At 58.1% G+C, this 24,769-nt stretch overlaps 1 protein-coding gene across 1 annotated transcript in view; it reads left to right on the top strand.

The window, feature by feature from the left end:
* The window catches only part of SDK1 (sidekick cell adhesion molecule 1), an 880,998-nt gene that overhangs the window by 794,957 nt on the left and 61,272 nt on the right, over positions 1 to 24,769 (top strand). Inside the window, exons 23-29 of the mRNA XM_058680763.1 lie at positions 5,233 to 5,342; positions 7,148 to 7,298; positions 7,804 to 8,041; positions 13,960 to 14,075; positions 15,571 to 15,760; positions 16,347 to 16,445; positions 23,639 to 23,833. Of these exons, the coding sequence (XP_058536746.1) occupies positions 5,233 to 5,342; positions 7,148 to 7,298; positions 7,804 to 8,041; positions 13,960 to 14,075; positions 15,571 to 15,760; positions 16,347 to 16,445; positions 23,639 to 23,833 (1,099 nt within the window). The remainder of the gene's footprint in view (positions 1 to 5,232; positions 5,343 to 7,147; positions 7,299 to 7,803; positions 8,042 to 13,959; positions 14,076 to 15,570; positions 15,761 to 16,346; positions 16,446 to 23,638; positions 23,834 to 24,769) is intronic.

Here is a 24,769-nt window from a genome sequence, read left to right as displayed (position 1 = left end):
ATTAGAGCACTCTGGCCTCTTCAGATAAAAATGTAGACCTTTTCTCGCAGTCACAAGTCTTCCTCCCAGAGGCCTGGAAGGAATGGTTCCTGTCACCGTTTGCTTCTGGAGCTCCATGCCAAACATTCACCCATCTTGAGTACCGATTTTTTTTAAAATGTTCCCAAGTTCACTTGCGCACACAGGGCCAAATACCAAGCTGAGGCTGGACCCGGGGAGGGCCAGGCCAGAGGGTGTGCTGGGGACACGGAGTCCAGCTCGGTCGCAGGACGGTCTGCACGTGGGCGGCCGTGATGACGTGGCTGGAGCAGGAGCGTGGCCTGCGCTGCGGGCAGCAAGAGCTGCTGGAGGGTCAGGCACTCCCACCTGGGACCGACCCATGAGGTAGCTGTGTGCCAGTAAAACTATTTACAGAAACAGGAAGCGGGCCAGAGTTTCCTGCCTGTAGGCAGCGCCTGTCTCCAGGGGTACGGCTGTTGGGGCTTCCTGCCTCGGATCGGCCTGCCTCTGAATCACGGGCTAGCTTGTCGAAGCCAGGGCTGTGCTTGTTTCTTCCCTGTTGTTTGGTGCTTCTCTCCCCCACTGACCCCGGACCACGTCCTCCGCTTTCTCCCCTGCCCGGTTTACCCCATTAGTGAGAAACACAGACCTTCGGAGCACATTATATGTGAGAGATCATTGAAAAGGTCACAGAAAATACTTTTTGACACCAGCGTAAACTTACCGACGGGTTCTTTCTGTCCACTTTCTGGAATCCTCTCGTTTCGGTGTGTGAGCTGTACTGCTCACGAGTGCCTGAAAGGCTGGACGCTCACCTCACCAGGACACTGTGGGAGCCCCCTCGGGCAGCCTCCCCTGCGCTGGTGGGGGCAGCTTGTTCAGGGAGGCCTCCCCACACCCGGATGCTTTCTGGGTCCCGGAAGAATCTGCCAGTTGCACAGAGAAGGAACAGGCGTGAGAGAGAGAGAGAGAGAGAGAGACAAGGGCACTTGCAAGGGACAGGTGTTGCAAGCCACAGGATACCTCCAGGAGACGTGAAGCTGCACCGTGGGAAGTGTGCAGACAGGGCCAAATGGAGCCGGTGGCACCCATCTGGCACCCACCTGGCACCGCTCCCGGTCCATGTCTGACCTTGGATGCCAAGCTCCACTGCTGTCTGCCAGCCCCATCCATTTGGCACCAGCCAAGAAGTTCCAGATCTCAGCAAAACTAAATCCTGTCGTTAACTGGCAACCCCTTCCCGCAGCATGTTCTGGAGCACGGCACGGTGACCTGAGGACTCTCCCGCACACGCACCCTCCGGTGCAGGGGCAGGAAGCAGGGACTCATGAGCCCGTCAGCATCCGTTTGCCTGGGGTCTCTGCTGATGGAATTGCAGGCCTGGAGGTCACAGAGAAACTAACTTCATTCAGTTGCCTCTTGCTGGGCCTCCCCAGTGCACGGGAATGCCCCTCCCTCCTCCGTGCAGCAGCCGGGCCTTGCCAGTTCTCTTGCTGTTGGTCATGTGCACGGAATGGCCTTGAGTGCCAAAGCCGCTGCCCTGACCACTGCTGGTCACGGAGCCGAGAGCTGAGGCTGAGTGCTGGTGCCCGGACAGGCTGAGGGAGGCCCCGCAGGGTCCAGGGGATGGTAAGGGAGACTGGATCCATACCTGTACCGCAGGGTGCAGGGGGCGTTGATGCCAGTCCACCTCCTGGGCCCAGCATCCCTTAGCTCCCCTCAGGAGGGCTGGGAGGGCCAGAGAGAAAGGAGTTGCTTTGCCAAGGTGAGTGAGTGTGCCCAGGGGGACGTCAGGGTCCTGAGGAACAAATAAAACCCACCACACCTCCATTGCCCTCGCCAAGCACAGGTAAGGCAAGAGAATGGCCGAGAAATAGGCCACCGCAGCTGCAGCGCACAGGCGGTGCGGGCGCGTGCCGAGGCAGAGCGCACAGGCGGTGCGGGCGCGTGCCGAGGCAGAGCCCACAGGCGGTGCGGGCGCGTGCCGAGGCAGAGCGCCCCGTGGCCGCTTCGTGTGTGAACCACGCATGCTTCCACGGCGTCTAGCATGGGACCGAGTGACAAAGGGCAGGTCTCAAGCTGACTGGCCTGACACTGAAATCACCTCTTTTTATTCCTGCCTGCATTTTTGGATTTAACTGATTTCCCAAGAAGTAGCACAGTACTCCAGTTTAGTAGCCAGAGGGTTTCTTCCACAAGCAGGAGCTCATGCAAGTTTCCTTAGACTGTCAAAGTGCTAACCCATGCCACGGGAGCTGTGCTAGATAGGGCGGCCTTTGCATCCAGGTCCAGCCAAGGAGGGTAGAATCTGACCAGAAGGAATTGGAAAGTGTTATCAACAGTGTGCAGAACGGTACTTCCATGAGCCGTGAACCCGCAGGGCTTGCTGCTGCTGCTCCCCAGTGCCAGGCCCAGCCCCCCAGCAGCGCCCCCCACTCCAGGTACCTACTAAACACTAAGAAGGGTTCGGTGGCCCTGGGCCATATTCAGACATGGGGAGGAGAGAGGACGGCCCAACAGCCATGGTGTGCCCGGGGCCCTTCTCAGACCCCTTCTTTCTTCCAGACGGCCATTCTGCAGAGCCTTAGCCAACCCGCCTCGGGTCGTGTTCTCTCCTCAGGAGCAGGGGTCTGAGGCTGCCCAGGGCTGTCCTGGGGGCAGGGGGACTGCAGGCTGCGCAGTCCTTTGCTGCCCACGCTGCCCCAGGTGCACCTGCCTCGCTGTGTGCCAGCACCTGGGCTCTCCTGTGTGCTGGCATCTCCGCGGCGTGGTCCGTCTGCTGGCTTTGGCCATCAGCCGCGTTTATTATAGTTTATTGTATCACGTGAGGTGAAGTTTACATAATATAACGTAAGCACAGAATCAAACATTTTGCAATGTGCAATTCCAAAACGGGGAGAGTCACGGTATTGTCTAACTGCTAACTGGCTAATTCTTTTCTATCACCCCAAAGAGAAGTTCCACACTCCCCACACTGCTTCCCGTGGTCTGTGGCCAACCACCAGCTTGCTTTCAGTCCCCGGATGGCCCGCCCCATCCTGGAAATTTCAAAACACAGAGTTTTGCAGCGTGTGGCCTTGGCTGTGGCCTCGGGCTGTGGCCCCCTTCCCGGGCAGGCCTCTGAGCTCACAGGGCAGCAGGGGCTTTGCTGCTCTGCTTGTCAGGGAGTGTCCCAGGCTGTCCACTGCTCACCAGGGAACATGGGCCTTGGCTTCTCGAGGCTGCTGGACAGTTTACTGCGAGCATGCATGCACAAGTGCTTGTTGGGGAGCCTGTTTCCAGTCCTTCCAGACCTTTCCGTGGGAGTGGGGTTGCTGAGTTATATGCTAGTTGCGTATTCAGCTTTTTGAGGGATCGTCGACTCCTCTAGCGGGTTTTGTACCCGGTGCTTGGACTCTTGCCTCCGGCTCTCCTTAGGGGGTGCCACCAGTGCTGGTAGTTGCACAGGCTCCTCCTTCACATCTGTGCCTGCACAGTGCCAAGGTCATGGGCAATTTCTCTGCCTCCCTGCCAGGACTTGGCCACCTGCCCTTGGCTTTATTCTGAGGACTTAACGAACCTGTTCCTGCTGTGTCGCTGAGTCACTCAGGAAGTAGGAAGTGCCAGGGCCCAGGGCTTTCTCCACCTTGGTCCGTGTGCCTGGCCCAGCAGTCTCATAGCCTGCCCTCCGTCTGCATCCCTTGGGTGCTCCCAGACCACAGAAGTGTGGCATGTCCCTGCAACCAGGAGGCAGAAACCCAGCAGAGGAACCCTCAGGGTCCCATGGCTGGCCTGACAAGACCATGTCTCCCAACTCTGGCTGGCTGGTGTCTGCTCGGGAGAGTGAAAGGCGTGGTCAGGTTGGCGTGGGGAGAAGAGGAGCTGCCATAGGTGCTTGGTTTCAGTTCTCGGAAAGCTCAGAGGAGTACCAAGTGGCTTGGGGTCAGGTTAGGGGAGGTCACAGGAAATGAAAAACAGCACCTAAGCAGGCTGACAAGGTGTAGGTTCACAGATGGGTGATACAATCCAGGGCATGGAGGAGTTGGGGGGCTTGGACAGCACCCCAAGGGGCCAGCCTGAGAAAAGGCAAGTGTGTTTGAAGGAAGCACTCTCTCACTCCAAGAAGCATAATCATTGCAGTTTGGGAACTGTCCCCTCAGGGCAAAAGCCGCCTCCTCCTCTTCATTATCCAACCTTCCTCAGGCCAGGACCATCAGTGAGCTCTGTGTGCATGGAGCAGAGATGGTCAGTGAGGTGTGCTTGTGTGCATGGAGCAGTCAGTGAGCTCTGTGTGTGTGCATGGAGCAGTCAGTGAGCTCTGTGTGTGTGTGTGTGTGTGTGCGCGCGCGCATGGAGCAGAGCTGGTCAGTGAGCTCTGTGTGTGTGCATGGAGCAGTCAGTGAGCTCTGTGTGTGTGTGTGTGTGTGTGTGCGCGCGCATGGAGCAGAGCTGGTCAGTGAGCTCTGTGTGTGTGTGTGTGTGTGTGTGTGTGCGCGTGCATGGAGCAGAGATGGTCAGTGAGCTCTGTGTGTGTGCGCGTGCATGGAGCAGAGATGGTCAGTGAGCTCTGAGTGTGTGCCCATGGAGCGGTCAGTGAGCTCTGTGTGTGTGCCCATGGAGCGGTCAGTGAGCTCTGTGTGTGTGCACATGGAGCGGTCAGTGAGCTCTGTGTGTGTGCCCATGGAGCGGTCAGTGAGCTCTGTGTGTGTGCCCATGGAGCGGTCAGTGAGCTCTGTGTGTGTGCCCATGGAGCGGTCAGTGAGCTCTGTGTGTGTGCCCATGGAGCACAGATAGTCAGAGTAGGAATGGCACACTTCTGCCACTTCCCCCAGAATGGACCTGGATTTCAAGTGAGTTGCCTGGCCTGTGTCCGTGGCGATGCCACAGCACGTGACGTTCCCTCGGGGCCGCCCTCTGAGTTCTCACCTGTCCGGCAGGAGGACGCACAGAGGGCATGCACGGTCCTCTCCCTCACCGTGGCCTCTGAGCCTCAAGAGGTTTGTCCCCAGGTGTCTAACCTCAGCCCAGCTCCTCCATCCCTGTGGCCTGGTTAGTGTTTTCCCTAAAACCCAGTCGGACTTCAAGGTGAGAACAGCAAGGCACAGGACAGATGTGCAGGTCCCAACTTACTCCTGGTGTGGGGACACGGTGTGGCTCTATGAAGGCTGCCAGGCACAGGCAGGGACGTGTGGTCCGCTCGGCAGCCTGGGTTCCCCTGACCTGTCCAGCTCATCTCAGGATCCCTGTGTGCAGGTTGGAGCCATCGGCGATGAGGAGGAATGGGTCAGCCTCTACGAGGAGGAGAATGAGCCTGACGCCCAGGTGCTGGAGATCCCGAACCTCACACCGTATACTCACTACAGGTGAGAGCGGCAGGTGGCTGCAGTCGGCTAGGACAACGTGTGTGTGTGTGTGTGTGTGTGTGGTTTCTGAATAGCGAAGTCAGCAAATCAGAACTTTGAGGAGAAGAGACACAGTTGAATATTAGGATATTTCAAAAAGTTTGCAGAAAGGTGAGATTTTAAAAACCTTAATCCATAAAGAGAGGACTTGTTCATAATAAACATTTCTCTTGAATCTTTTGGAGACCATGCCATGTTTTTCCAAAGGAGATTCTGTCCAGATGTGAAGTTGGCGGTGCTCCTTCCATCGGTGCCAGCAAGCAAAATGCCCCGTGGACGGGGCCCGCCTTTATGTCACACACAAGGGATGTGCTGCTCTTCCTTAGACAAAGCTGGGGACCGTGAACGGGCTGTGTGCACACAAAGCAGGTGTCCGCGGAGGGCCTGCCCACTGCCCCACCCAGGGCCCAGCAGCGGCTCACCTCGGGCCTCGAGCTCCCGACCGGCCTTTTTACCTGCAGCTTCTTGGGGCAGTACATCTGTGCCCTTCACACAGGGAGAGTGCTCAGAGCTGTTAGTGATGTTCTAACCTCCCGTAAGATCCTTGAAGGCTGTGGACTTCCCAGTTCCCGCAGCTGTGGAGTTGGCCAGTGCCATCGCTCCGCCAACACGGGGACCTTGTGTGAGATCAGAGAATGCGGAACAGGAGTTCCTAACTCAGGCAGGCACAGGTGCAGTTGCACCCTTGTGGAGAATGTTTCCTCCCCCTGAGCAATGCCACAGAATTAAAAGGAAAAAAAGACTTTGTGAAAACTGCAGTTTAACATCCTGTGATTCGAGAAGGTGAACCAAGACAGAATATACTCACTTGTAGAAGAAAATATTTGGCTTAAAATGATCCGCGGGGGCTCAAGGCTTGCCATATGAACTGAGCTGAAGCTCTGTATCAATTTCAAAGATCAGAGGTGTGATTAGAGACCAATGTCCCTGTTTTAAATTCATGTAAATTTAGGGAGCCTCTGTAATAAGTGTGTGTGTGTGTATCTGGGCTTGGGGGTGTTTGCTATATGCAATTCCGGCTCCAACAATTATATAGAGACATGAAGAAGAGGCAGAACTGCAAACGTGGGCATGAATGTTTTCAACAGTTTCTGATCCCATCCTCTGTAGGTCAAGCAGGGAGGCCTCGGGGTTCCCCTTAGGTTAGAGTCCCAGAGCGAGGGCTCCCCTAAACCCCAGACAATGAGGTCTGCAGGTGCCTGCCAGCCATTGTTAGAAACTGCAAAGTCCAAGAGGAGTCATACTTGCAGGCGTGTTATTTATGATGCCCCCCAGTCCTGTGGCAGCTTCCCTGACCCCTGATCACTCCGATGGGGTCGCCCAGGGGCAGCAGGTCACCAGCTGGAGTTCTGGTCTTCTCGCCCCATCACAGATTCCTGTCCTTCCCACCGGATCACACAGGCTCTTACCCGGGCAGCTGTGTTTCCCTTGGAACTTAAAACCCGTGGAGTTGGAATAGATTTGCTCTTCTTGGGTTTAGCAGAAGGAGACTTCAAAGAGTCGTGGGGAAAATGGTATTTAACCATAAGCTTATTTTGGTGCAGAAAATCTTTGAAATCCATGCATAGATGTCTCATACCACACATTTTCTGAAGACCCCCTGCGTTAGACTGTAGCCAAATCAAGGAGCTGTGTCTGCTCACTTGCTCACTCCCCGAAATGCCCATGGCCACACTGTACCCGAGCCTCCCCTGAGAGTTAGGCACGCATCGCTCTCTTTGGTTCCTGTCGCTTTGGACTAACTCTGCTCCGTGGCTTAACCCCAGGTTCCGAATGAGGCAGGTGAACATCGTTGGTTCGAGCCCCTTCAGCCAGTCTTCCCGGGTCATCCAGACCCTGCAGGCCCCTCCAGACGTGGCTCCGAGCAGCATCACGGTCCGAACTGCCAGTGAGACCAGCCTGCGACTCCGCTGGGTGGTGAGTCGGGGCGGGGACTGGCACAGCGGGGACAGTGGGTTGAGGTGGCCATTGTGTCCCTGTGAGTCCAGGGCCTCACTGCTTCCTGCTTTAACCCCCTCACACGTCGGATCAGCCCAGGAGCTCTCACTAAAGAGCAGGACTTGTCGCTTCTGTCCCTAAGGAAGGTTCTTTGGGGTGGGAAGCTGGTGGCACTGTGGTACATGAGCTGTGGTCAGTGCTCAAGCAGTGCTCGGCGTGGTCAGAGAGCCAGCTGAGCAAGTCAGAGCACTCTCTAACTCAAGCCCAGAGGTACTCAAAGAAACCTGGTCCAGCCCAAGTGACTGACAAGGTTTCATCTCACTAACAGAGAAGCATTTCGGGGGACAAGGAAGTCGAGGTTGAGGGAACCTCCTCCCAGAAAAGCTTTCACATGGAACAGGCCTCGTAGACAGGCCCATGCCTGAGGGGCTCGAAGGCGGCTGTGCTGAGGTGCCCCTTCACACGGCCCCGTGTTCCTTCACAGCCCCTGCCCGACTCCCAGTACAACGGGAACCCTGAGTCCGTGGGCTACAGGGTCAGGTACTGGCGCCCAGACTCCCCGTCGTCCGCGCTGTCCCAAGTCGTGAGTGACCGGCTGGAGAGGGAGCTGACCATTGAGGCTCTGGAGGAGTGGACGGAGTACGAGCTGCAGATGCAGGCGTTCAATGCCATCGGGGCTGGGCCCTGGAGCGAGGTGGTCCGGGGCCGCACGCGCGAGTCAGGTAAGAGTCTGACATCGGTCCACTCGGGTCGCGTGGGTGCTCTGCCAAACCCCCTGTTGAGGCCTGCACGGCGCTGGAGTCAAGCTTCCCTAAGGCCCAAGCCATACGTGTGAAATTGGCGCTGGATTCAGGCAGGGACTGGACTCCCATTATTTTTAGTAAGGGACAGCTTTCCCTCCCGGGGGTGAGAGCAGGTCTGTGACGATCCCGTGGGTGCATCTTTAAAATACAAGAACACAGGGCCTCCCCCATTACAGATGTGGGTAGGATGTTACCACAGTCATGGTAACAGACAGACCCCTCTGGGTCAGCGGCTACAGCGAAAGAGCAGTTTCTCACTGGCTGCAGTCCCTGGAGCCAGCTCTCCTCCATGCCCTGCACCCAGCCACCAAGGGGGCCGGCACGGGCAGGAACAGGTGCCCCTGGCCCCAGCCAGCCCGTGTCATGTCGCTCAGCCTGTCACGGCAGCGCAGTCGTGGGACTCATGGGGACACTGCCGATTGCCAGCAGGAAGAGTCAAGGTGGTGCTGGTCACTGCTGGGGGGTCTCTGCTGGCTACACGATGGACTACATGCCCCCTCATGGTCAGCAGTGGCTGGTGGGACAGGAGTAGGCTAGCCCACTCTGAACGCGTACCTGCCGTGGCTGAGGCCTCTTCTGCCCAGGCTGCGAGGGAGTTTTTGTCTTGAGAAGTGGACACTGCTTGTCCCGCTCTCTCGTCTTTTCTGATGCGGGTCGCCATGTGGAGCCGACGGGCAGAGGAGTTAGGTTGTAGACTGACTGGACTGCAGGAGGCAGTTCTGCAAACGGATTCCCCACTTTGTCCAGAACCGGGCAAGCAGGTGTGAAGGGGGCAGGCCGTGAGCCCGGCCACCGGCCAGGGGCACCGAGCAGGGCTCACCCACTCCTGCCCTGAGGCCTCCCGGGCACTGAGAGCCACCTTCCATCCTGATGTCCTGCGATTTCTGGTAACTGGCCCTTGTGTCCAATGGCAGTACTTCAGCCCATTGACTTAGGGCCGTGACAAACCAAGCTGTGTGTGCTGGGGACGGGTCCTTGTTCCACGAGGCTGCAGCGTGCGGGCAGGAGGTTCGGCACGGCGGGCCTGTGGCGCCACACCTGAGGACACTGCTTCCAGCCAGGCGCCAAGCAGGGGAGACGGGCTCCTGTTGCTGTGGCTGCTGCTCTCAATAACAAAGCTAATTGTATTTTTAAAATCGGAAATTGCCTCTGGAGGTGAATCCAGCAGTGGACACAAACTAGGTAGAAGGGCAAGGTTAGGAAGGTTGAGGAGTGGCAGGGTGCCCTGGCCTGCGTCCTCCAGGCAGGAGGGCAAGAGCGTGAGTGCCGGGGTGCAGCTGCACCCCATCGTGACACTCCAGCGGGGCGCTTTCCGAGCGAGAAGCCCCAGATGAAGGTTCCCTTCCATTCCTCACGTGGCATCAAGGCATTCCTGCTAGGGCTGAGCAGGGCATGGCTGTTGGCAGGAGGCCCTCCCAGCTTTCTGGGACCTGCCTTGATTTGAATCTGTCCTCACCCAGGCAAAGCTCCCCAGCAGGTGTGTCTGTCCCCTCCTCCGCTTCTGCTGAGGGATGCGGGATACACCTGGCAGAATGACCATCAGTGGTACTCTTATGTGTGTGGCGTGGACCCTAGAGCCCACTCATGACGGGCAGCGTGCTTCTGCAGGCCCCTGTGCCAGCCAGGGTGTGCCAGGCAGCGAGCCTGGCTCTAGGGTCTTCCCTGGCTTCCTCTCAACCGGCGGACTGCTTCCCCCACCCCTGCTGCCCTATCTTCCCCTCCCTCCGCCTCGGCCTTCCCCAACACGTCAGAATGGTCGGAAACCAGCGCTGTCAGGAGCTCCCGCGGGCGCTCGGGGCTGTGCTGGCCGGAGAAGACCACAGCTTGTGGTTCTGATCACATGGACCGTGGAAAAGCTCCCTTCCCTTCAGTATCTGAAACCTGGAGAAGATTTAAGGAGCGTTTCTCCAACTCCAGAAGCAGGGAGATCAAGAAAGTATTTCTTAAAAATGCCTAATGTCCGCTAGAAGCAACTAGAAAATTATGGAGGAAATACAGTGTTTTGAAACTTTATTGATATTCTCATCAAGAAAAAAAAAATAAGGGAGGAGCAACACTGTCGTATTGTGATGTGTCGAGTGAACCTGCCCCCTGCAGTGCCAGCGTCCCGTGTGGGCCCCGTGTGGTGCCAGCTGCTCTGCTTCCCGACCAGCGCCCTGCAGATGCCCTGGGAAGGCAGTGGAGGACGGGCTGAGTGTTTGGGGCCTTGCCACACACAGAGCTGAAACTCCTGGCTCTGGCTGCAGCCTGGCCCGACCTGGCTAGTGCAGCCGTGTGGGGAGTGAACCAGCAGAGGGAAGACTGCTCTCCGTCTAATAGTCCACAATGGTTGAGTGACAGCTGGTTGGTAAAACCTCTCCTCTTCTCTCATCGCCTGCCTGTGGCCCTGCCTGCCGTCTCCAGCGCTGTTGCTGTATTTCCATTAGTACTGAGGTCTAGGTTTCGCATCAGAAGCAGCACAGTGTGTTTGTGTCTTGGAGGGTTGCCTTCTGCTCAGCCGGGGGTCCCGCGCAGCCCCTGCAGGCGCCCAGCTCCCACCTTGGTGTCCTGGTGCCCACAGTTCCCTTGTCCAGAAGGAATGAGAACCATTCTTGCCATCAAAGTCTCCTCCCTCGGCCACCGCAGTCCCTGCTTGTGAGGGTTACTATGTTTAGAAAATTATCTTCCGATTTTAATTGAATTTTCTTTCAATTAGAAAATCTGATGCCGCACATCTCTGGGGGAAGAGTTTTGTTCAAGTGTTCTCACCACAAATTGTGTAATAGAAATATTGATGTTCACTTCAAGATGTGTGATTCTGACTTCTGACTGTTTTTAAGCTGGTTAATGGCCTCCCGGGGACCCCTCTCCTGGGCGGGTCTGTCCTCCGGTGTGAACTGCTTCCTGGTCTCCTGCCCCCCAGGCCTGAGAGTCCTCTGGGGGGCCTGCGAGGGCTGCCGCTCCTGCAGGGCCTGAGCTCTTCCCAGCGGAGCTTCCAGAACCCCGAGCGCCCGTGGGGAGCTCCCGACCTGCACAACCTCAATGGGGCACAGTGCTGGTTTCTGATCATTTTGAGGTGTTGGGGAAGGCCGAGCGGGGAGATGGGCGAAGACAGGGATGAGAGGGGTGGGGAAACCAATGGGGACGGCAGAGACGGGGGAAACCAATGGGGGCGTCAGAGACGGGGGAAACCAATGGGGGCAGCAGAGACGGGGGAAACCAATGGGGGCGGCAGAGACGGGGGAAACCAATGGGGGCGGCAGAGCGCCCCCTCCCCAAGGGAACCCAGGGCCTAGATACTTAACGTTAGCATGGTGCATTGGAAGCACGGAGCAGAGCTGGATCCACCCGTGCGTGAAGCTCGTGGTGCTGCAGTGGGGCCCGACCGGCTCTGTGGCATCTTACAGGGTGAATGAGCTCACCTGATAAGGACAGGGACGCCGTGAGGCTGGCAGCCGCTGCGTGCTGAGAAGCCCTGCGACTGGGAGAGAACAGGAACTCCTGGCTGGTTTTGTTTTTAACAAAGGAGAGATTTGAGGAGGAGCGTCTTAAAACCTCAGATAGGCAGGCAGGGAGGGGAGCCGGACTGACCTCAGAATAAATGATGGGCAAGGTTTTCCGTGTTCCAATCTTAAATACATAAGTGCTTTATAACCGGATGGCAGATTTGTCCCAGTGGAATCCGAATTAGCTGAAATTTCAGTCCTGAACTGTGCCATTTCGTCGTCTTTAACAGCCTCCCTCGGCTCTGTCCTTGTGAGAGACTCAGCCATGTTCAAAGTCCCGAGCCTGAGCGGCCATAACTGCCAACTGCCCTTGTTCTGGGGAGATAACGGGTGGCCCTCCAGCAAATGGCTGTGCTTATTACCACATCTGAGAAAATCAGCTATTATTGGTAGATCTGTAGTGAGAATTGGGCACTTAGAGTTTCCAAGATTGACCTGCAGGAAACAGTTAAGGATTTGAGAGGTGGGCAGCGTTGTCATGCCAACGGCCTCTCTCTCTCCAGATAGGGCCACGGTTTCTAGAACAAGCTCTGACATCTTGGGCACACACTGCGTTTGGTGTTCTCTTCTTGGTCTAAATGAAGTCAGGGAAATTGCAGGTTTACATTTTCTTCTAATGGAAACGACCCTGTTAATTTACAGTCGGTTCGAGGTGTTGGCTCACTCACTACTCATTTTGACAGAGTAAGTGCGTGTGCACGATGTGTCCGGGTGAAAGCCAGGGTGTTCAGCCCACGCAGTGGCCACGCCACATGGGCAGGAGCCCCAGCGTGTGGGCCGGGCCCTGCATCTACGCCAGGTCTGCTTCAGAGAACCCAGGATGCAGACGTCGCCATGACAGACTTCAGCTGTCAGATCAATTGATGATGTTTTTTGAAAGGCTGAATGCCCGATGGGCGTCACTCAGTGGCACATCTGAAGAGACAGACTGGACCAGCGTCATCCCCGTCCCCAGCGGTGGCCTTCCACTGTGCAGCACATTCACTGGCCTACACGCAGCAGCCCGTCTAGTGCCGTGCAGGGACTGTGCTCCCCTGGGAAGGGAGAATGGAGCACCACTGTCTGTGGGGGCTGCCAGGGAAAGGCCCCCTGAGGGCATCCCTGGGCCTCCCTTTCTGGGTCTGCCCTGACAGCTGCTCCTCTGGAAGGATGCGGATGGGGCAGGCGCAGCGTCTCCCCAGCAGCCCGTGTGGCTGCGACTTGCTCAGGGGCCAGCTCACTTTCTTTCCTGGCCTTGTGTCTGCAGTGACCACTGGCTGTGGCACTGCTGTGCTCCTAGGGCTTGGGGCATCCTGCACTGTGCCTGACAAGCTGTATTGGTGTCCTAACCAAGGACCCCACACTGGGCCACACAAGCAGCGTGAGCCTCTTTGCTTGCCCTTCTGGAGGCTGCAGGCTGAGACAGGGCTGGAGGGGGCAGGGTGCCCTGAGATGTGCGAGGGAGGGCGGGGTCCAGGCCTGTGGGTGCCGTGTGCGCACTCCTTAGCGACGGCAGCCTCCTCTCTGCCTTCCTGTGGCTCCTCGCGTGTACTTCCTGTGTGTGCATTCACAGGGCACTCTTGCAGGGTACCTGTGCGCTTACACCTCCCTCCTCCTGCTATGGCGTCCCTCCTGATGGGTTAGGGAACATCACTGAGCAAATCAGGACAGGACTCCCCAATATGAATGGGACACATCGGCTCTTAAAACACTAAAGCGCTGTGGTGTAGACGCTCTGGCTCGCCAGTGTTGGAGGGCACCAAACTGTGGCAAGTCACGTGGCTTTCCATGTCAGGTGAGCTGAGACCCTCGTTGCATTACAGTGGGGACCGAGTGTGATCTTACACCTGATGGCAGCTGGCACAGAGACGGGCACAGAGAGTCTCTCCTGCTGGTGTAGCTCTGACAGAAGGCCCTCAGAAAGTCCACAGGAAATGTGTAGAATGAAAAGCTGTGCATGCATCATAAAAGAACAAGTTTTGCAGCAAAACAAATTTATTTTTCACTTCCATTTCTCCAGCAGCACTATGAAATACCCTCCTCCCAACTCCTTGTGTCCCTGTCACAGAGCCGTACTCCAGGCTTTCCTGTGAGAGGGTAGAGTTGGCTATTTCTGCAAGTTACTGCAGAAACAACACAAGTGCCTTTCCTTGCTGGGTAGCCTCGGGTAGACTGAGCTGTGAATACCAGGGATTTATGGAAGTTGTTGCTAATATCAGAGATTTGCATGCCTGTTGTGCTCTGGCTGGTTTAACCTGACCACGGCGAAGTGCTCAGAGCGCGTTGCTGTTCCAAGGCCAACCTCATTACATGGGTGAGATCGTGGAGGCCGTCTCGCCCCTGATGCCAGTCTGCCCCACGCCTCCCTTTCAGTTCCTTCTGCCGCTCCGGAAAACGTGTCTGCCGAGGCCATCAGCTCCACCCAGATCCTGCTGACCTGGGCCTCTGTGCCCGAACAGGACCAGAATGGGCTCATCCTGGGCTACAAGGTGAGTGTGGAGTGGCCTTGCTGTGCTGGAGGAGTCAACCAAAGATGGTGACACAGGTCTCCCCGCAAAGCCAACACCAATGACTCCGGGCTGTTCCCAGCTTTTACGTCAGATTTCCTGTCTAAGCCGAACATAGCCTGGGAAGTGGGTGCTTGTACGGCCGCCTGCGGGGTGCCCTAGGGGACTGCCCCAGCAGTGAAGTGGCTAAGGCAGCTCAGGCCCAGCTCTGCCCCCTGCTGGCTGTGGCTCCTGCGCCGCAGCCAGGGAAGGACTTGACTGTACCCGTTTCCAACTGGCAACTTGGGAATAGTAAGGACAGCCACTTCGCGTTGTTAGAACCAAGTGGGTTATTTTATGAAGTGTGCCTTGCTCGCAGTAAGTGCTGGGTAAGTGTGTGCGTGCGTACGCGTGCATGCGTGCAGGAATCACTACCGCCAGGGCTGTCCTAGGCCCTGGATCTCCTGCAGGAGCAGCTGGGCCTGTCCCGGGGAAGCTCCTCGGGCTCCCACCCTCCATGCCTAGCTCTCGCTCATCATGCAGAGGTGCCATGCCCCTCTGCCCACAGCGGAGCTCTCTTGACAAGGTTATAACCTTTTCTAGGTGAGGCCGACGAGGCCACACGTGCCTCGTGTGCTACTCCCCGGACTGGAACGTGTCCTCTTTGCAATTCCGTCGCTGGAGCCCTGTTCTCTTTCCCTGGTGACTCCTGCTCATCTTCCCCCTTGCCTAGCACTCCTGTTCCTTCAGCTTTGTGGTACATACACGTCCTAGGAGACGTGGCAGTGCTGGGGAACACAACAGCCCCATGGTTTATGGCAGCATGGCCCCACGACACGTGGTAACCCCAATATTATGGCATGATGACCCCACGACACATGGTAACCCCATAGTTTATGACATGATGACCCCACAGCACATGGTAACCCCAATATTATGGAATGATGAGCCCACGACACGTGGTGACCCCATGGTTATGCCATGATGGCCCCACAACACGTGGTAATCCCAATATTATGGCATGATGGCCCCACGACACATGGCAATACCCGATAAGTGACAGTCTTGTGACACGTGCCAGTGGTACCCTGAAGGGCGGGTCCATGATCCCTGGCAGCCCTAGGCTGTGTGACAGTCTTCAAGATGTATCCTGCTCCTCCAGCAGGATGCAAAAGTCTCTGGGTTCTTGATGGAGTCTGTTTTAGTCCAGATGCCAGCATGGCTCATGGGGCCACTCAGAGTTTGTAAATAAGCTGTGGTCAGTCAGCTACCAGGTCCAGCGTGGGCCAGGTGGGAATCCAGGCTGCGCCCTCTCCTCCCTCAACACACACACTCTGCAGGGAAGTAGCTTTATCACCATCCTCTTCCCCCAAGGGCAGCGTGCAGGATGAGCTCCCAGGGGAAGAGAGGCCGGGGTCCTCGCCTCGCAGCTGTGGCCCCTCCCCTGCCCAGGCACCCCATGTGACGTAACCATCCGTCCCCTGTGTTGACACCTCAGATTCTGTTCCGAGCCAAGGATTTGGACCCTGAGCCGCACAGCCAGGTGGTGCGAGGGAACCACACACAGTCGGCACTGCTGGCCGGACTGCGCAAGTTCGTGTTGTACGAGCTGCAGGTGCTGGCATTCACACGTATCGGCAACGGGGTGCCCAGCTCACCCCTCATCCTAGAGCGTACCAAAGATGACGGTAGGTGAACGTACCCACACCCACCCTGTCCCAGCAACCCTGGTTTCATTTCTGTCATCTGTAACTTAATTTTCAAACCACCCTCTTTTTTTCCAGTTGAGGGAAGCAAAACAAAATCATTTCTCAGTCACTCAGGCGGCCAGTTTCCGCCTGGAGTGGGCTTCTACAGCCTAATTACGAACCTGTGCAGAATCGGGGAGAGCCGCAGCATGGGCAGGCTGGGAAGTGTGTGCCTGGCCCTCTTGGTGCTGCCTGCAGGAATCCCGAGGAGTCCATGCTGGACGCCTGGGCCTCGGCCCTGTGGTGCTGGCCCAGCGCCAGGCGTGTGTCTTGGGGGTGTTCAGGAGTTCTCACACAGAGGGCCGCGTGCACGGTGGCTCCAGGGTCCCCTCCGGACCGGAGTGACAAGTGTGGAAGGCACATGGGCAGGGATGACGCTGGGGAGCCTTGCAGTCAGTGAGGCCCCCCAGAATCCTGGCTCTTGGCTCCATGCATGACCGATCCCCGAACGCCGTGCAGCCTGTCGTGACCCCGACGGCACCATCACAGTCCCCACAGCATAACTGGTGTCTGTCTCGCCCTGCAGCCCCAGGCCCCCCTGTGAGACTGGTGTTCCCCGAGGTGAGGCTCACCTCCGTGCGCATCGTGTGGCAGCCCCCGGAAGAGCCCAACGGCATCATCTTGGGTAAGGAGCGTGCGGGCGAGCAGAAGGGAAGTGGCCACTGGGTGGAGTTCTACTGTGCCTATTAGATATTTACGAGGCTGTGTGTGTCAATCACCTCAACAGTGGCTAAGCATTCTCTAAACCCAGGTGGCCGTGGGCCACATGGGTGCTGTGTGCGCCATGTGGCTGCTGTGTGTGCGCCGTGTGGCTGCTGTGTGTGCGCCGTGTGGCTGCTGCGTGGCCCACTTGGCTGCTGCTTGTGCCATGTCGCTGCTATGTGCGCCATGTGGCTGCTGAGTGTGCACCATGTAGCTGCTGAGTGGGCTGCATGGCTGCTGCGTGGGCCGCTTGGCTGCTGTGTGGGCCATGGGCCACATGGCTTCTGCGTAGGCTGCTTGGCTGCTGCATGGGCCATGTGGCTGCTGTGTGTGCGCCGTGTGGCTGCTGCGTGGCCCACTTGGCTGCTGCTTGTGCCATGTCGCTGCTATGTGCGCCATGTGGCTGCTGAGTGTGCACCATGTAGCTGCTGAGTGGGCTGCATGGCTGCTGCGTGGGCCCCTTGGCTGCTGCGTGGGCCATGGGCCACATCGCTTCTGCGTAGGCTGCTTGGCTGCTGCGTGGGCCATGTGGCTGCTGTGTGTGCCATGTGGCTGCTGTGTGGACCGCGTGGCTGCTGTGTGAACCCTATGGCTACTGTGTGGGCCACATGGCTGATGCGTGGGCCGCATGGCTGCTGCGTGGGCCACTTGGCTGCTGCTTGTGCCATGTTGCTGCTATGTGCGCCATGTGGCTGCTGAGTGTGCACCATGGACTGCCTGGCTGCTGCGTGGGCCATGGGCCATATGGCTTCTGTGTGGGCCGCTTGGTTGCTGCATGGGCCGTGGGTCGTGGCTTCTTTGTGGAATTTACATTCTCTCAGTTATTCATGACTCACGTGATACTGATGATCCCCGCGCACCCCAGCCTCCACACGGGGCCATTCTGGGTGATGGCGGAGTGAGGGCACACAGCAGGCTGGCTGCCCTTCGAGGATGCGCACCTGAACACCCCCGGCTGCGTGGTCAGGCAAGCACCCACCGCTGTGAGCAGCTGCTGGTGGCAGACCCGTGCCCAGGGCCCGGGGAGCAGGGGTGCTCTGCCCATTCCAGACCTGCCTGCTGACCGTGCTGTCCAGCGACCTCGTCACTGTCCTGTCTTGGGACTCTGCGCCAGGTGCACACACACAGCCCGAGTCAGGAATGAGTTCAGCCTGCCCATCCTTCACCCGGGTGACAGCGTCATAAGGGACTGGGCAGAGGCTGCAGGACAGGCCAGCCAGCAGGGACATGGCTCTGGATGGGTCGGAGGCTCTTTAAGTGGCTTCTAAGGTCTTGGGAGCAGGAAGTGTGTGGCCTGGGCCAGCACCCAGCCTTTGCCTGTGGCACACAGTGGGGCTGGGGCTGGAGCCGAAGGCTGCTGGCTAAGGGATGTTGTGTGTGCCCTGCTCTGGAACCTCAGCCCTGAGGCCTGGCCGTTTCCTTTGGCCCTCAAAGGGCAGACACTGGGTGTAGGACATGCTGCAGACCCCGGTCCATGCTCGGTCGTGATCCTCACCCATGTGGTCCCCTTCCGCACTGGGCCGTCAGTGGTAAGTGTGTAAATCTGAACTTGCAGATGTTGGCAAAGGCCACCACTCAACCTTGATCTTTCCATGTTGTTGAAATGTTCTAGAGCTGTGTAAACAGCACAGAGGCGAGCAGCTTGAGTGCACACAGGCTCTGTGGCCTGTAGCTCAGGCCTCATGTGTTCACTTCAAACCCCATGGTAGAGGCAGGCATACTGGCAGAGCAGACGCTGGCAGGTTCCCTTGGGTGGACCTCAGCTGGGTGAGTCCATGCCTCCCGGGCCTCAGTTTACCTAGCCCACAACGGGGCAGTCACGTGACCGAGGTGCTGGGGACAGTGCCAGCCACTTGCCAAGTGCACAGTAGACGCTAGCATCCGTGCTGTGGGTGGTCAGCACTTCATCACTGACCCCCCGCCCTGCAGATCCAGAGGGAGCGGGCCTGCAGCCCTGGGGCTCGCCGGGCCTGGGGACTTAGCATTCACCGTGCTCCAGTCAGCCTGGCCTCCATCCCTCTGGCTATTGGAGCAGAGGATTCATGCTGACAGGAAGAAAAATGCAGAAAGACAGTGTGAATTAGAGAACCCTGCTGATCTCCATAGGGAAGCTGGATTGGGATTTGCAGTCCCCCCGGGTGGCGGGAGGTGGGGTTGGAGAGGGTGGTCACTCAACATCACACAAGCCCAGACAGGGAGAAGGTAAAGCTAACAGCCTCCCAGCAGAGGCTGCTGCACACCGCCCACACAGCGGCACTGCCGCTGGAGACACCGCCTCTGTGCTGCTTTTGCTGTAGGCGCCGGACTGTGATTGTAACATGTTGTCAGGGCAACCTGTCACCCGCACAGGTTACAGCCAGTGCACCGGAGTGTAGGCGCTGCAACAGGGAGCCCTGTCGGGAGAGGGGAAAGCCCTTGCATGCTGGCCTTGGAGGACAGAACACCTCTGCAGGCCTGCTCTTGGAATCAGCATCAAAACATGCTTTCGCATTTCCTGAAGAGATTAACAGCACGAAACTGGCAGGCACCTAGAGGGAAAAACACTTGTTTATTTTTAGTAAATGTGTCGCTATGGGGAGCAGAGACCTTCTAGCAATTAGAGCTTTCCTTGGGGCAGCCTGAGGAGCCTCCTGGGGCCGCCCCTCGCCCTCTCACTGTGGCTGCAGGAGTGTGGTGTGTGCACACCCAGCCTCTGTACTGGCAGAAGCTCCCTGCCTGCCTTGGGCCACGCACTTCCCTGTAGCCTGTTTCGGGTGGGGAGGGGGATCTGCTGAGAATCCGGGGCTCAACTGAACATAATCCATGTTTGCAAATTCCTGCTTCTACACTCCAGCCCTCACGTGGATGAGCTCGGAAACCAGCCGCCCACACAGCACCTGAGACAGCTGTCAAGGGGCCCTGGGACAGCTCGGCTACCGTCCACTTCTCTGCCCAGTCCATGGGAACTGAGCCTGCCATGAGGGTCCTATCAGTGGCCTTGCCCTGGGAGCCTGGGCCCAGCGGCTGAGCAGCAGACAGGCAGCCAGCAGCCACATGCCTGTTTGGTCACGACAGTACACGATCGGGCTTGCAGTCCTGCCAGTGTGCCATCCAGATCCCATGGTCACTCTGCATGGCGCTGCCGTGGGGTGGGGAGGCCTGCAGCCACAGGAACTCGTCGCCCTACAAGGCGACTGCAGGTAGCATGGGAAGCTCAACAGATCTGTAACAGGACAGCGTCCAAGTTGGGAATTTTGTGTGGCCTGCGAGGAGTGCTATGCGCGTAGCCACACCCCTGCCCTGGGTGTCTTGTGGGATGGATGGTTGTGGAAGTGGGCTTAGCTGGTAGTGCCCACTCTTATCCTGTCACGGGCCTCTGCACAGGTGGCTCCCCTCCAGCCTTGAGGCGTGTGTGGAAGCCTGCGTGGGCATCGCGCTCTGGGGTTTGCTCTCCGCCATGGGTCCGCGTTCCGGGGTTTGCTCTCCGCCATGGGTCAGTGTTCCCCACAGTAGCCCTTACCCTTTTCAGTGACTGCTTTGTCACCATTCGCCCTTAACCTTAAAAACAGGCCTTCTCAGACTGCGTTTCACTCTGCTTGATGGGGCCTCTCTGCTCCTGCCAGGTGCTCGCCCCGCACTCCTGGCCTTGCCCTGCCGGAGTTCAGCGTGCACCATAATTACGTAACTGGCTGTTTCCCCAGCAGCACTCTGACCTCTGAACACCATCCAGCATCATTTTCTAGAACTGCATGAGTTATTAGCCGCTGCCTTGGGCCGGTTTCGCACAGCAAATGGCTCTCTTCCGTTGTCCACTAGTCCGGTCAGGAGAACACACGGCCAGTAACCTGGATGTTCAGCAGAGCGCTCCGTCAGATCTTATTTAAGACACACACTGGGGAGCCAAGGGCCCCTCTCCTGGCGGCTCCAAGCAGGAACGGGCTCAGGGATGGGAAACAGACTGCCATCCCCCGGCCCCCATGACACCTGCTTCCCAGCTTGCGGCTCCCGGGGCCTCCCCATTGCCGTCAGAGGGCACCACCCTCTTCAGCATGGTGGAGGCAGCTACAGGGAGCCAGGCCGCACTCACCTCTTTGTGCGCAGTCCAGGCAGGTGCACACCATGCACACCCCCTTACAAGGGGAAAATCATGCTGTGGGTATGTTGCACAGAAAGAACAGAATGGGAAACAGAGTTTAAAAACAGGTTTTTAAAATTCATATACATAGAAAAGTGACTTTAAAAACCTTTCCAAGACAGAAAGCATGCTAAGTGGTGCCAAGGCCTCCTGTCACCCTTCAGCTGGGGACACCCTGACCCCCCTGACTGCGCCCCAGGCCTCCTCTGGCTGCCGGCGCTAAGGAGCAGGCCACGTGGAGCAGGTGCTGTCGCCCCACCCAGAGTGGCTGCTCTGCTGGCACACGTGCCTGGGTGCCTCGCCTGCCCCACTCCCCTCCCAGCCCACATGCACTGCACACCTGCTCTTGGGATCTGCTTCTGGGAGGCGGCCATAGGGTCAGAGGTGGTTTAGGGATTTTCCTGTGTTTTGAAAGAGAGAGAGACAGAGAGAGAGAGAACGAGAACCAAGCCCTGGGAGAGTTAGAGGAGCCAGGGCTACATGTGAAGTCCAGTCCTACTGTGCCTGAGCTGGTCACCTTGGTGACGGCACCCAGAATAGGGAGCCCCCTGGAAGTGGTGGCTAATCCGTTTTACCATGAATAGTAACAGATGAGAGGTCAAGGTCTTGTGGGTGCTGGCACACCCAAGGTGTGGAAAGGTCAAGGTTTCCCGGTCCCCTAAGGCGCACTGAGGGGTTCCCGACATACCCAAGAGACAACGGCAGCGTATCCTCCAACGAAGGGACGAGGTGACAGCCGGAGAGCAGAAGGTACCTGCTTGGTCCGAGGCATGGCCAAGACCCAGGGGTGCCATGGGGAGTGCAGGGGGTGGGCCACTGATGGGAAGAAATGTCATGATTGTGCTTTGCACAGACCAGCTCCGGCTCTGTGCCTGAGCAAGAGGAGCCTTTGAACCAGAGTGTGGTTACCCCGCCGGACCGTTGCCTTGTAGCGGAGCGCAGATCGGGTGCCCTCAGCCAGAGTGATGCCCACGGTGCGCCTGTCCTCACGCCTGTTCCTGGCAGCATCCAGAGCCTCGGGTGTTCAGACCCCCAGGGGAAGGGGACTGGAGCTTCTCAGAGCCGTGGTCACACGCAGCTCTCCCAGGTGTGAAGGAAATGGAGGGACCAGGCCCGCTGTGCTGGAGCACGCAAGAGGCGTGTAGCCGTGCTGGAGCACGCAAGAGGCGTGTAGCCGTGCTGGAGCACGCAAGAGGCGTGTAGCCGTGTCAGGGCTGGTTTGCCTGGGGAGCAAGTCCCAGTGGTTAAATTCTCCCCAGAGAAGACACCTGTTTGGCCACTGTGCGAATCAGTGAGGTGACGTGGTCAGAGCTCAGTGTTCAGAGGGAGATCCAGCACCCCTGGGGCCCCAGGCACAGCCCGCCGCTTGTCGTCTGGCAGGGCGGTCAGCTGAGCTCGCCCGTGCTGGGCTGCGTGTGTCTGGTCACGTTCTGATGGGAAACGAGGCCGCCTACCATGACGGGGAGTCCCTGGGCCTGGATATAAACTTTGGTTTGTTTTTGCTGATGACCCTGCTTTAGTTTGAAACTGCAAGCCTGCTGATGGCCTCGGGGCCCGGTCGGTTGCTCACTGTGCAGGCCCAGGCTGACTCTCCCCCGGGGTTCAGGTGAAAGTGGGGTTCATGACAAGGCCTGGCCAGCAGAGCCGGCTTGGGCCTCAGCGTGTGGCCAAGGCTGCTGTTCCCCGAGGCTGTGTTCTCGGCCTTGATGCTGTGCCTGGTGCACCTACAGTTCCTGGTTGTGTAGCAAATTGCAAACATTCCTAATCAACAATGTGAAAATAAATAACAATTCGGCTCAGGAAAGCCAGAGGGAGATGTATTGGAAAAGTTAGAGGCACAGCAGGGTGCCATTCTCATGCCGTCCACAGCAGTGGGCAACTCTGAAAAGATGGAGTTTAGTTTGAAAGTCAGATAAACATATTTTGAAAACATAAAGGCGGATGGATGTTAGGAGAGCAGAGGCAATACCCTGACCAGCCAAACTCAGGCAGGGGGCGCTCTAACCTCACCATCCTTCTCGAAGTGTTGCCGTCCTAAGAAGCAGAGGAGGGAGACGGTGGCAGAAAATGTAAGGTTGGGGGTAAAGGGCCGAAAGCAGGAAAGAAGCCTTCCATGCACGTCCCGCCAAGCCAATGCCACCCGCAGGGGCGTTGACGAGAAAAGCTGTGTGGCAGGGAACGCTGCGTGTGGACAGTGCAGAGCACGCTCCATATCCCGCAGCACCCAGGATGCGTCTGCGCCTCTTAGTTGACGAACACAGCCATGGTGCTTCCTTGGGAAAGGGGCTGGGCACAGGAAGAAGTGCTTGCCACACCAAAGTGGCTCTGCTTGGTATCAGAGTACTTCACAAAGCCCCCGGGAAATGCAGTGGAGGAGGAGCTTGTATGTAAAAACGAATTGGCCGTCCACGTGTAGTGTTAGGCTCGTTGCAAGGCAGGTGTTGCAGTTGAAGCCCCAGTCACAACACCTGTGTCAGAGGGGCCGGGCCGAGTCCCAGCTCTCGTGAGCTCCTGCTCAGGGCACGGCCTGTCCCTGCCCCCAAGGCAGAGCCGCGAGAACTGGGCTCAGCAGTCCAGCCTGGCTTTGCCCTGTGTGTTTCTTCAACTGAGCCATCCTGCATTTTCTTGGATGCCACAGCTTCTCCTTCATCCTGGTTTCCATTGTTCCGGGGTCTCAGCCACAGGACCCCACGTTGTGAGCCGTCCCCGGGCAGCCGAGCGTGAGCACCTGCGGGAGGTCCCGGGGTAGCTCAGCTGGAGAAGTTTGGTCATTAGTTATGTCTGCTTAGCCACAAGCCCTGACTAATCAGGGAGCCTGTGGCCTGCCACGCCCTGTCTCGGGCATCGGTTGGGGTGTGAGCCCCCTCAGTGCTACGAGCTGCCTGGCCTTGTTTGTACCCCCCATCCAGAAGGAAACTCGGCGTCGGGGTGCTGGGGTGGGGTGCGGCGTTCCCGTGAGAGCCAGTGAGGCTGGCTGAGCAGTTCGGTTCCTCCCCCCACAGGCTACCAGATCGCCTACCGCCTGGCCAGCAGCAGCCCGCACACCTTCACCACGGTTGAGGTCGGCGCCACGGTGCGGCAGTTCACGGCCACAGAGCTGGCCCCCGAGTCCGCCTACATCTTCAGGCTGTCTGCCAAGACAAGGCAGGGCTGGGGAGAGCCACTGGAGGCCACGGTCATCACCACTGAGAAGAGAGGTGAGGTTGTGGGGTAGAGTGGGCACCGTGGGTGCTGGGGGCCTGGTGGGTGCGGCAGCCTCCGACTGCTCTCAACTCTTACGTGATGTCTGGGCTGCCCCTGCGGGCAGGAGGGGCCTGAGCGTGTAGTAGGCACCTGTGGAGACGGAGTCATCGTGGTGCCCCTAGCATCCACTGAGTACAGCGCTCCACCACCCGTCTGCTCTCTGGGCTGAGAGACACAAAGCCCTCACATGGAGGTGTGAGCTCCCCACGGGCGCCTGGTCCCTGATGCTCAAAACCATATGCCCCAGTACGCAGGTGTGCAGGGGCCAGCAGGTGTGTTTTCTAAATGGTTCCTGCCCGTCACTGGCATGGGTTACACCTGCTCCACTCCAGGCTCCGAGTCGGGAGCTTTGCTCCTCCAACTTGGCCCATGCTCATTATGGCAGAGAAAATGGACACCCCAAACGCACAGCTGTGGAGCCGGCTCTGGTGGACCCAAGGCCGTTCTTCCCACACCAGTCTTGGCTGCCTCATTCTGGAATCTGCTGCAGCAGCCTCTAGCACAATGCCCTGGGTCTCCCCCTCTCCCAGCAGCTGCAGGAGCTGGAACTGGTATGGCCAGACCCAAAGTTGTTGGGGAAGTGAGGCCTGGGGTGGGGGACATGGCTGGAGCCACCTGGCCGTGCTGCCCCTCCCTGGCTCACTGAGCCTGTGTGACCCTTGCCCTGTCTGTGCCGTGGGGTCCCTGGCATGCACTGCTGGTGTCGGCTATGTCAGCAGAGCCCCCAGGAGCCACTTGGTGGGCGTGGCTGGTGTTCCTGCTGTGTCCCCACTGTTTTAGTACAAGACCCGGAGCAAACTTCAGGGTATGGTAAGTGGAATCGGAGCACTTGGCCAAGGATTCTGATCTTGAGTGGAGGAAGGAGGCCGAGGCCGGCACCGAGCTGTCAG

The sequence above is a fragment of the Ochotona princeps genome, chromosome 24, assembly GCF_030435755.1.
Source record: "Ochotona princeps isolate mOchPri1 chromosome 24, mOchPri1.hap1, whole genome shotgun sequence".
In the NCBI taxonomy this organism is placed as follows: domain Eukaryota; kingdom Metazoa; phylum Chordata; class Mammalia; order Lagomorpha; family Ochotonidae; genus Ochotona; species Ochotona princeps.
This window is presented reverse-complemented; position numbering and strand designations above follow the sequence as displayed.